The 13,278-nt window shown below is 36.6% G+C and overlaps 1 protein-coding gene across 1 annotated transcript in view; it reads left to right on the plus strand.

The window, feature by feature from the left end:
* The window catches only part of fat4 (FAT atypical cadherin 4), a 106,519-nt gene that overhangs the window by 47,956 nt on the left and 45,285 nt on the right, over positions 1–13,278 (plus strand). Inside the window, exons 3-4 of the mRNA XM_016254641.1 lie at positions 2,307–2,438; positions 11,182–11,443. Of these exons, the coding sequence (XP_016110127.1) occupies positions 2,307–2,438; positions 11,182–11,443 (394 nt within the window). The remainder of the gene's footprint in view (positions 1–2,306; positions 2,439–11,181; positions 11,444–13,278) is intronic.

The following is a 13,278-nucleotide window of genomic DNA, read 5'->3' on the forward strand; positions in this document are numbered from 1 at the left end:
GTGTGTGTGTGTGAGTGAGTGTGTGTGTGTGTGTGAGTGAGTGGGAGTCCTCATATTTCTCTCTTATTCAGCTCAGAGCTCAGCTCGTTTAGATTATAAAGCTCTAGAGCTCAACTGAAACTCTAGATGAGTCTAGATATGGAGATATGAGATTATGAGTTGCATCACAGTTTGCATACTATCCATACCTAGCAGGGATTCCCAAACTGGGGTTTGTAGGTTGATAAAAAGCTAATAGTTAAGTAATTCTGAATTATGCAAATATAATATTTTGTAATGCAAATATGAATTTATGCATGTATTTTATAATAGTAATAATTATTAGTATTACTAGTAGTAGTACTAGTAGGTGTAGTAGTAGTAATAAATATTGTTTTCCTAAAAATGTAAAAAAACTGGCAAAATAAAACAAGTTAATGAAGGTTGATAAAAAGCTAATAATTTAATAAATATTAAGCACATATATTATTTTAATATACATATTTATGCAAATATAAAAGTATGCATATATTTGTAATATATCATTTATAAATAATTAATATTATATAAAATGGTTATTTTCATAAAAATGTAACATTTTTACAAGTGCTTCAAAAGTTGATAGAAAGATAAATAATTTAATATGAATTATGTGTGAATATATTTTAATATACATATGCAAATATAAATGTATTCATGTATTATTTTATAATAATAATAATAATAATAATATGTAATTGTATAATATATATTGTATATGTATAATGTATTATAATATAAAATACTTAATTTATAAATAATAATAATAATAATTAAAATTATTATTAGACTCATAAAAATGTATCCATTTAAATAAATTTATCAACATCAACAAAAAAAAATCTAGAACTCAGTTTGAATATGGGTTTGCATGCTATTCATACTGTACAGGAGCGTAAATGATTTTGTTTTTAGAATCTAATAAACGTGTGTGGGATGTGTTTGATGAATCAACACTACGAGTCAATCTTCAAGCTTACTTGAATACTGAACCTCTCGCTCTGTGTCTGGTGTTTTTCTGCGCTCACGGCTCTGTGATGTTTACTGCAGCAGATATTAAAGTTCTTCAGGACGAGACGAGGTGTGAGTTTTGGGATCTGGCCGCTGTGCTCGGCTGATTTCATGCGTTTTAACTGCGAGTTATTGAATATGAGACGGATGGTTGCATTGTGAAATCTGACTGAATGAGTCACGTTTGAAAGCGATATAAAACAGCTGATTTCTGTATTAATGCTGCATTGCATGCTGATGGAGTTGTTGTAATTATGAAATGACAACAGATGTTTCACTTGGTAGACACTCATCATTAAAGCCTAAAACAATCCATGTTGATTTTTTTTACTGATTTATTGCACTGAAAAAATATTGCTGCAGGATTTACTTAGAAATTGAACAAATGATAGCAAAGAAAAGGGCAAGTAGCATGTTGAATCAAACGGGAAATTTTGAAGTTGAAAGACTGAAATAGTATTTTCTTGTAAAATGTAGACCAATAATCTTTATTTACAACTTATTATTATTATTTTTCTTTTTTTACAGTGTGCATATTGACTTGCAAAATAACGACAACTAACAAATAAAGTGCACGGCTACAAAAAAATATCAACATTTATGCATATGACAGATGCTTTAATCCAAAGTGAACTGCATTGCATTGAACGGTTTATCAGTTCATGCATTTACTGGGAATCGAACCCATGACCTTGGTGTTGCTAACGCCATGCAACCATGCACTAATGTAGCGATAACTACTGAACCGTCTTGAACTCTTACATGTTAACTGAAAAAAAAAACTAAAAGTATTTTATTGTAGCTAATTGAAGTGCTAAAATAACTATAATTTCAACAAAAATAAAAAAAATGAAAAACTATAAAAAAAAATTATAAAAACGGCAGAAAAAGACTAAAACTTTGAAATTGAAATATTAATGAATACGATAATACTATACATCTCGATACTAAATCAACACTGGTTGAAGTAGCAATGTTGATTTTACACATTGGCACATTTTACAAGTTGCAACAGTCAGCTTTGCACTTTTATAATTATAATATAGATGTATAAATCTCAATTTCAGGGTCACATATTAGATGTATTAGAAAACATTTTGATTAATCAAAAAAACATTGCTGTCTTTTTATCATGTTATTGGCAATTGCATTAAATGGTAATTCACGGGCGGTTTTATTTCCTCACTGGGTCTCTGTGTAAATATCAGGAGGCTGAATGATGTTTGGACTGAGGGTGTTAATGTCTCTCTCTCTCTCTCTCTCTCTCTCGGTCTCAGGTTGAAATCACTCTACAGGACGTGAATGATAACCCGCCGGTCTTTCCCACCGACACGCTAGATATCACCATCCAGGAGAACATCAGCGACAGCTTCAGGATCCTGCAGCTCACGGCCACAGACGCAGATGAGGTACAGCTGACAGCTGTCAGTCATGATGATTGACGTGATAATGGCTCTAGCAGACGTGTGGGCGGAGTCTGTGTGGCTCCGCCCCCAAACACACACACAACTAGACGATACGCAACGTTTGCCGCATTTCTGCAGCACTAGATTGATTTTAATCATCAGGAAAGAGGAGGACTGATGTTCCGTGACGGTATTCAGACTCTAGAGCTCATTTCCAGTGATTCTCGCCTGGCAAACATACAGATTCGTCTCCAGAGGAGGCGTGTTTCCCTGAGAGAGCGAGCAGTCGAGTTCAGCTCCCAGTCTGAACTACTAAACGCTGCGATATTAAACCCAACGCTGAGAGAAATCTGATGCTCCCACGAGCTCAAACTCACGTCTACAAATAACTAATAGAGTCCCAGCCGTGAGCTATGATTGGCTGTTGGTGTCAGGCGGCATTGGGGGGGCAGGGCTTCTCATTAGAGAGCAGATCATTAGCAGGATTGTTGTAGCTAAAACTATAACTAATAAAAAAAAATAACTAAAAGCATAAAAATTGCTTCAAATAAAATGTTAACTAAAAAAATTATAAAACTGATTTCTGCTAGTTGCTTATCTAAAATCTAAATCTTATATATTTAAGCTAATTGCCCATGCAAAACTTTTCATTTTCATTTAGGTTGTAACTTGATCTACTAAAATAATAAAAAATGTGTAAATAAAATGTAAATGTAAATAAAACTAGTATCGGTATCGGGCCCGATACTGAGCTCCTGTACTCGTTAAAATGCCCCGATACCAAACGCCGATACCACACAGCATGTGATAAGTGCCATATTCAGACAAAGAAACACCGACAACAGACAGCAGAATGGAGTTATTAGAGATGTCTACGAAGTATATGTATGCAATGAATATAAAACATTCAGTATTAATGCCTGTATAGCTGATTTGCGCCAGCTGATAAACAAAGCACGCTGAGTGGATTGAGTTTGTAGTTTGGTCGGATATGTCAAAAAGTAGTAAGTAAAACAATGCACAAGTTACTTAACGGTAGAGAGAGAGAGAGAGAGAGAGAGAGAGCTAGAGAGCACACGCACTTCTGTTGTGTGATCTTTATTGATGTTCGCTCACTTAGCACATGCATCATTTGGATTAAAACTAAATCGTAAATATAAGACAATTTATAGAGGCATTCACTATAAACGTCATTTATTTTCACCCTTAAGCATACACGACTTTCTGGCGAAAGTGAAACTAACAGCCAGTGTGAAATGCGCTAGGCTGCACTGTACTTGTTCCTCTCATTCTGTGCCAGTACAAATACATGTGCAGGCGTTGCGCGTGTTTTGTTTGCTTCATGAGTGTTTCTGCATTATATGAGTGGCTTTGGAAAATAAATCGCTGCACGTTTCAGATGAAAAAAACGCGACTTCCATTTCTGAAAATATCACAGTTAGGAGATTTATAGCGAGTGGTTCCCTGCATTTTTTACAGCAAATCGCGTGATTACAGTTCTGAGCCGCTGCAATGGAGCCGCTCTAATGCTATTAAATTAAAGATGATGTAGGCTACCATAGAGAGAGAAAAAAAATTAACAGTGAAAGTAACAAAATCTTGTAAAACACATTTTAATGGGCATAATTAAGTTTGAAAATAACAGAAGGATATACAGTCAAACCAAAAATGTTTCAGAGACCAGATATAATTTTTTATATATTTTTACTAGTGGGTGCAGGACACTATAGTTCATTTATGTAAGTGAGGATAGCTAAATAAACTAAACTGTGACAAATTATACCCCAAAATTCTTCATACAGTGGACTACCAGTAAAATGTATACAAATTTGGGACCAAAAATTATTCAGACCGAGTCTGGGGAAACATTGAAGTTCAGGTTTGCATGAAGCTGGGTGACAGCATGCGCAGGAGACCACAGGCGGTCACTGAGGCTAGGGGTCACCTGACTAAGTATTGATAGTTGTGTAAATATTGACAGCTGTATAAATAGTTTTTGGTTTATTGTAATCTATTACATACCTTTCTATCAAAGTTATCTAACATCATCAAGCTGAATTTGTTCTGACACAGTTTAACTCGGAGTTCTTGTTATATTTTATTACCATTTTCTAAACTATAGTGAATAAACTGTGATAATGTGAGAAATGTTGAAGGTGTCTGAATAAATGTTGGTTTGACTCTCTATTTGATAAATGAAGTTAACCAACTAACATTATACATACTCTTTTAGTTTCTGTACCCAATATTTAAATAAATTTACAAATGCAATGAAAATATCGGTATCGGTACTCGGTATCGGCAAGTACCAAAAATAAAAGTATCGGTATCGGGCGAGTACTGGAACAAGTGGTATCGGTGCATCCCTAAAATGAATAAGTATATGGTATAATAAGTATGCAGACATTATGATTTAAAAAAAAAAATTTAATAAAAATGACAAAAACACAACAATTACTGAAACTACCAAAAATGAAAATGGAAAATATAAAAATAAAAACTGATCAATAATAATAGTATCAAATAACACTGGTATTTAGAATAATTAATCATGCACATCACCGCAAACAATTACATTAAATAAAACTTTTTGCACTACAAACCGGTGTGTTTATGATAATAAATTAAAATATGATAAATACCAGTTTGCAACATCAAACAGCATAACCAAGTGTTTTTATACAGTTAAAATAGTTAAAAATAATGTGGATCAGATAACAATCAAAGAGCCTGAATATAAAATATGAATTATTTTAAATATTAATTGTGATTCATCTAATTATTAAAGTTGTCAGTTTACAATTTACATTAATTATTAAATGTTTTAAGTGCATTAGATATTTTCATATAACTATAGTAACTATTTTTAATCTATTTAAAATCATTATAAACCAGTCCAGGAGAAGCAGTTGTGATCTGATCTGTGATTTTTCTCTCCTGTTGTTCATTTCCAGTGTTTTTTTAAATGAAAAGCTTGAACTGAATCTCATGTTGGCACGATGGGCAGGAATTATGGGATGTTTGGGCTCCACTAACAGCATGTGTGACTGGAGTCCAGGGTTATTCCTGTCCCGATCTCAGCCCACATCCGTACAGGACAGCCAGAGCTCAAACTCCACGCCAGCGCATGATAAAGACCCTGCTAGACACTAATCACTAAACACAGCTGAATGCAGCGACTGACATTGAGAATGTGCTCTGTGTGGGGTTGCCATGTTGTTGCTAAGGTGTTCCGGGTGTTACTATGTTGTTGCTAAAGGCCAAAGTATACTTCGTATAAAAAGTATACAAAGTATACACACAGCTGCGCAACCTGTGCGCGTGCAGGCAATTTTTTGAGACCACGCGGACGGTCCGCGTACAACAGCGCATGCATGAGGTGAAAATTGAGACAGAGTGCAAGTCAAGTAGGTAATACTGCGCCTGTGTTGAGTTTGTCCGTGTGCGCGAGACGGAATGCGGAAAGTGAAGTATACCCGGGCCTTAAGGTGTTCTAGGTGTTGCTATGCAGTTGCCATGTTGTTGCTAAGGTGTTCTGGGTGTTGCTATTCAGTTGCCATGTTGTTGCTAAGGTGTTATGGGTGTATGCAGTTCCTAAGGTGTTCTGGGTGTTGCTATGCAGTTGCTAAGGTGTTCTGGGTGTTGCGATGCTGTTGCTAAGGTGTTCTGGTGTTGCTATGCTGTTGCTAAGGTGTTCTGGGTGTTGCCATGCCGTTGCTATGCTGTTGCTAAGGTGTTCTGGGTGTTGCTATGCAGTTGCTAATGTGTTCTGGGTGTTGCGATGCTGTTGCTAAGGTGTTCTGGGTGTTGCTATGCAGTTGCTAAGGTGTTCTGGGTGTTGCGATGCTGTTGCTAAGGTGTTCTGGTGTTGCTATGCTGTTGCTAAGGTGTTCTGGGTGTTGCCATGCCGTTGCTATGCTGTTGCTAAGGTGTTCTGGGTGTTGCTATGCAGTTGCTAATGTGTTCTAGGTGTTGCTATGCTGTTTCTAAGGTGTTCTGGCTGTTGCTATACAGTTGCTATGCTGTTGCTAAGGTGTTGCTATGTGGTTGCTAGGGTCTTCAAATCAACAAATACAAACACACAGAGCAACACGGTAACTTTACAATAAGGTTCCATTTGTTAACTATATTTAATGCATTAACTAACAATGAGCAATACATTTGTTACAGTATTTATTAATCTTTGTTAAAGATGCAGTCTGTAACTTTTTTTGGTTAAAAATTATCTTAAATATTTGAGCAAGTGCATAACCAGCCAGTGTTGGAAACTATCGCCTTACTTTAGCCAGATTCACAACGGTCATCTTATAATAATAATGTTTTCTAATTTGAGTGGTACGGGCAGGTATTCGTGGGAAATTCGAGCATGCCGCTGCGTCATTACGTCACGTCTGTAAACATAAAGAAGTTGTCCCGGCTACTAGGCCATCACATGTGAGGATCCTGCAGCTGGAGGATCGTTTATAGCCTTTTCTCACAGCAGCTGGAATAAGTAAAGGCTTCATTTTGATGGCGAATTGTAATCCAGAAAGGATTATGCGTTTATGAAACACATGTGAATGAAGTTAAACCATATTCCAGTTATAAATGTGCTTCTGATTACAGATAGCCTGGGATTACAAAGATTTGCATTTTAAAGAAAACCAGTTCGAAGGGAGCTAAATTTGTTTTTTGGGTTCAAAGAAATTGAAATCGATCTACGCACTTATACACACTATATTCACATGGTCACGTAATGCTGATGTTGTTAACATTAACAATTTGAGAATAAAGTATAACAATAATAATAATTTGAATGTTTTGATGTGATATGAGCTAACGATCTTTAGATTTAATCACCATTGGTAGCGCGATTTATTGTAATGCTTTTTTCCTCAGTTGGTCAGAACAAACGTGGCAGACTTGTTACTTGTTCAGATGGCAATATATGGTGAGAATTCTTATTTGGGTCATATATTCCAAGACGTAGGCTAGCATCTGTGATCCTGAAGTACAGTATCCACACATTCACCTCAAAACATTAGATTCATCCGTGCCGGAGCACAACCCACGCAAGGAAGATAATGCCACAAACAGCTGCAATTGCAGGTTTCAAACAGAGATGGCGACAAAGAGGCAAAGCTTACGAACTGCAGCTTTAACGTTAGTTAATAAAAACACAGCGGTTCATTATTGGTTAATGTCAGCTCAGGTCCATTCAATAACATTAACAGATGCAACTTTTGATTTTAATTATGTACTGTATTAGTAAATGTTGGAATCAACATTAACTAAGATTAACAATGAAAAATACTTCTAAAGCATTTATTAATGTTAACTAATGTTAACTAAATGAACCTTATTGTAAAGTGTTAACCATGGTTTCACCTTCATAAATAAATGTTAAAACATCCATATATATATATATATATATATAAAGTTATGCCATTTTACAAACATATATGTTTGTAAAATGGTACATCTTTTTAAATATCTGAAAGTACACTCTTAATATCAGTCAGTCAAGCAGTCAAGCATTATAATATGATAATCAGGTATTATTTAATAATAGAAGTTTAGTAATTAGAATTACTAGTGCAAATTAGGACTGGTGCTGGTGCTTTTTTTGGTCATTCAATGTTCCTGTAAAATAAAAACGAACAATAATACTGATAATATATTATTATTATTATTATACGAATTCTACTAATAACAATATAAAAACGTACTAAGGATTAATGAGCTACTGGCTTCATGAATATTAATCGGGTTGTGTGCGTTTGCTCGAACTGATTCGCTGAAATCAAAACAGGGACGATAATAGGTGAGCACCAGCCAATGAGATTGTCGTTTGCGCATTAGCTCCGCCCACTACCGGAGAACCCGGCAGTTCTTAAAAGCTGAAGAATTCCAAAGGAACTCCGTTATTTTGACAGGAAAATACAACAAAGTATATCGTTTACATGTAGAGCATCAATTCTGCATGTTATGTAAGACTCTCGCTCGCTCTTTGCGCGTGTGAGAGAAAGTGTCGGCGAGTCGTGCGCTTCACACTAGAGTTTACGGTACGCCAAATACACAAACACAGGTGCGCTGCGCATCCATTCAGATGAACTGAAAAACATCACGGCTCGCTTGACAGAGAGTAAAACTCTGAAGCGCTCAGTCAGAGTGTTCTGTGAGTGAACATATATCTGTGCTAATCATATACTCAGCCTCCAACTCACACACTGGCGAGTAAAACCGGAGAATTTATTAGCAATTGGCTAATATTAGACATAATTTAGTCGCCCAGAGTGATTTAATATAGATTGCAATATAGAGGGTTGGCCTTACAGGAAAATGTGCTAAAAAAAAAAAAAACATCACAATGCAAAAGATCCCCAAAAATATGCTTTACCATATTCATAAACCACAACATTTCCATGCCACTCCACAGTTTGAGTGGTGATAGTGTGGTGTTTCTGTAAGCGGATCCTGATCTTCTGCTCTTTGATGTGCCTTCGTCTCGGTCTGAACTCATATTGTCCTGTGCTCAAACAGAGACGTCCCGATCTGTCGCTGGCGTTATTCTCTGCTCGTCAGGATCAGATGTGCAGCGTCTGAGAGCCGCAGGTATCAGGGGATCCATTAGCTGGATTTATAGAGGAACCGTATATCTGCGCGGTTCAAAGAGACGCCTGCTGTCTCTCTCGCTCTCTCTCTCTCTCTCTCTCTCTCACACACTCTCTCTCTCTCTGCAAAACTCTGCATTTGAACAGTTGAACAGTAATACTTAAACTAATAACAAAACAGTAGCTGATTCAGAAGCGCCAGATTGTCATAGCAAAGTCAGAATGACCTCCTCTCCTAGGTTCACGAAACGGTCATCCATAAAATGCATTGCTGTTCTGTTGTAAGTGATCTTAAAGATTCCTAAATGCATTTACTTTTGGAAAGCCAAATAAAGTGCTTTTGCTTTCGCCTAGAAACACACAGCGTCTCCCTGACATGCTGCTTCAACACTAACTGCAGTTACTGAAACCACGCCTTCTTTCTTTGCGTGAACATTTGGGCGCATTATGCAAATATTCCCACATAGTGACCTAGATATGTGGGGGTGTGTTAGAACGAGCCGTTTTAGGGGGGCGTGGTCTCTCTCTCTCTCTCTCTCTAGCCGTCTCTCTCCCTCCCTCTCTCTCTCTCTAGCTGTCTCTCTCTCTCTCTCTATCCGTCTCTCTCTCTCTCTCTCTCTCTAGCCGTCTCTCTCCCTCCCTCTCTCTCTCTCTAGCTGTCTCTCTCTCTCTCTCTATCCGTCTCTCTCTCTCTCTCTCTCTCTAGCCGTCTCTCTCCCTCCCTCTCTCTCTCTCGCCTTCTCTCTCTCTATCCGTCTCTCTCTCTCGCTCTCTCTCTCAGTCTGTAAGCGGGTGTTGGTGTGTTCAGAAGAGCAGTGTTGTGCGTTGAGTTTGTGTTTCTGCAGATCTGATCTCAGGAAACTCGACACCAGCCTTGAAATGAAATACTTTCACTCTCACTAATTGGTCCTGCTGCAATCTGAAGTTCATGTGTGACGATACACACAGACACCATATGTTTTAGTGTTATTTATAAACTATTATAGTTTTTAGTAGTATTTTGAATTAGCTTTTATTTTTATATTTTCACTTTTCATTTAAATTTTAGTTACTTTTTTTAATTTTGTTGTGTACCGTTGAAATTTGTAATAGTTTTAGATTTATCTCAGTTTTTGTTTTAGTTCATCTTTAGTTTCCATTTATTTCCAGTTAGTGATTTTATTGCTTCAGCATTTCTAATTTTCTCACGTTTTTGCCTTCTAATATTCATATTTTATTTTATTTCAGTAAATGTGTGAAAGTTTGACATTATGCACAGACACATTTATTGTACAGATTATTTATTTAATATTATAGTTTCTACTAAGATTTTGAATGATCTTTTATATATATTTTCAGTTTTCATTTTAATTTTAGTAGTTTTTTTGTTGTAGTTTTGTTATGTGCTGTTGACAATTTTTATTATTTTTTTAATTAAATATTACTATTAAATATTACTATTTATTTATATGATTTTTTTATTTCAGTGTTGGTTTTAGTTTAGCTTTATTTATTTCCATTTTAATTTTCTTAATTTTTGTCATTTTATTATGTGATTTTGACATTTTTATTAGTTTTTTTTAACTAAATATTACCATTTATTTTTTATAAATTAATATAAATTAGTTTTCTTGTTTTCGTTTTTATTTATTTCCAGTCATTTTAATGCTTCAATGTAAAGTTATTTTAGTAAGTCGCCAAAGACAGCATTTCTCATTTTCTTTTAAAAGTTTTTCATCTAATATTTATATTTTATTTTATTTCAGCATTATTTCAATTAAACGTGTGACATTACGCACAGACTTGATTGCTTTTCTCAGTATCTGTGTCTTGTTTTTCAGTATAAATATCCAATTATTCTGGTTTTCTGAAAAACTGATCAAAAAGTTCTTGCTTAAAACAAGGAACAAATGTCTGCAAGTGGGGCTGAAAAACAATCTTGTTTTCCTGTTAGAGGTTTGTGACTGGGGTTGCAAAGAGTTGGAAAATTTCCGAAAACTTTCCAAAATTCCCTGGAAAATTCCCAAAAAATCCTGGAAAGTTTCCCAAATTGACTGGAAATTTTCCACCTTTTTGCAACCCTACTTGTGACTGAAGCGGCATGATCGTCTGATCACATTAATCCATGATATGAAATAAGGACAGATGATCACGTGCCGGTGGTTTGTGTGCAGGGAGCGAACGCTCTGGTGACGTACTCCATCATCAGCGGTGCAGACGACAGCTTCCGCATCGATCCCGAGTCTGGCGAGCTGACGAACACCCGGCGTCTAGACCGCGAGCGCAGATCCGAGTATTCGCTGCTGGTGCGAGCTGATGACGGGCTGCAGTCCTCCGATGTACGGATCAACATCACCGTCAGCGACGTCAACGATCACACACCACACTTCTCACGCGCGGTCTACTCCTTCGACATCCCCGAAGACACCAGCGCAGGTACAAAACCATCACCATCATCTGATCATCTGCAGTCAGAACTACTGAACCTACTCTTGTATCAACCGAACTGGCTCTTATTACCTCACCTCAGTCAACACTTAAAGGTGGGGTAAGTGATTTCTCGTAGACAATGTTGACATTTGAAATCACCAAAACAAACCCTACCCCAAAAGGATCTCGCCCCTATTTTGATAGCTCTGCCCCACACATACATACACAACCCAGGCAACGATTAGTTCTGTGAAACCAATGTTACCCCAATGTTCAAGCAAAACCAATGTTACGCCGTGTCTACACCGGACGCGAGTGGCAGGGCAAAATACTATACAACTCATTATAATCAATGATGCTGTCTACACCATAGATATATATACATATCTATGGTCTAAACTGGATTGCGTCGCGGCATGACACGACAAATCCCCGACCAAAAAAACTGCTGCTGCATTCTATTTATGGCAGACTTTAGCTGTTGCGGCGCAGACACGGTGTTACTCACCTTTCGAGAAGAAACAAAGCAACCTCGGCGTCCGATCGCAGACCTTCCGCTCCTTGAGTTCTCTCCAGCGCTGGAAAGCTGATTCGATATTTACACGGGTCCTACTTCTTGCCTTAAGCCTTCTTTTGTTCCACAGACATTTTCCTCTTTTGTTTTTTTTATCTGCCATCTTTCTTTGGCGCTATCTTTCTGTCGCTCGGCTCGGACTGAACGCTCTCTCCTCCACATCATGAGTAGACACGCCCCTTACTGCTGATTGGCTACAAGTTTGTTTTGCTAGTCGGCCCGAATCAGTTTTCTAAAGCGTTTTTGAAAAATCGCTTACCCCACCTTTAAGAGTCAGTCTTAAGGCCCACTCACACCAATATTCCAATGATATCGTTTCTCGGTGTCTTTATCGTTATAGCTGTGGTGTGGACTCCTGCTAGTGTTTAATATTGAGAACGATTTTTAGAACTATATCTTTATAGTTATCTTTACAGTTATCGTGCTTGGTGTGAACGGGCCTTAAGACTTTACTAAAAGTTGCTTTTAGCTTCTTTATTAAAGTCTCCTACTCTTAGAAAAGCCCTACTTGTAACTAAGAATTTTTTTACACTTAAGTCAAAGCTTTTCTGAGAAGTGTTATACATGCAGACCGTGAATTGGCACTTATTATAAGCTGAATTTACTGCATTACAATTCAGAGGCTCAATTCTGAATAACATATTAACACACTACTAGAATGTTATTTCACACAGAGTCGCTTCTGGAAGAAAAAACTCCATTCATTTTCTGAGTTAATTTTTTACTTTGAATATTTTAAATTAGTTTTTAATTGTGTATTTTCAGCTATAATTATAAATTATAGTTAATTTTAGTTATAATTATCAATTATTATAATTTAAATCATTTTAAATTATTAAATGATCTTGTCATTTTGTTGTGGTTCTGACATTTTTATTATTTTTAGTTTATTTTATTATTAAATATTACTATTAAATATGTTACTATTTAGTTATAGTAATTGATAATTTATTTTTTATTTATTTCCAGTTAGTAATTTTAATGCTTCAACTTAAATAAATTTTAGTATGTAACATTTCTAATTTTCTCAAATTCTAATATTTTATTTTATTTCATTTCTCTTCTAGCGGAAGGCGGATCTGCGGACCGTCATTCCCACTGGATAGTCTTCAGCTAAAACGTCCTGACGCCTAAGGCCCAGGACTTCTGAGGGCCGGCCCCCTCTGGGGAAGAGCGGTGTACACCTCATTATACGGTGGCTGTCTCTCCTCAGTGCTCTCAGGAGATCGATCTGCCAACCCTGCCACCTACGGTGCTTCAGGGCGCA

This window comes from Sinocyclocheilus grahami, unplaced genomic scaffold (genome assembly GCF_001515645.1).
Source record: "Sinocyclocheilus grahami isolate Dianchi unplaced genomic scaffold, SAMN03320097.WGS_v1.1 scaffold1270.1, whole genome shotgun sequence".
In the NCBI taxonomy this organism is placed as follows: Eukaryota; Metazoa; Chordata; class Actinopteri; order Cypriniformes; family Cyprinidae; genus Sinocyclocheilus; species Sinocyclocheilus grahami.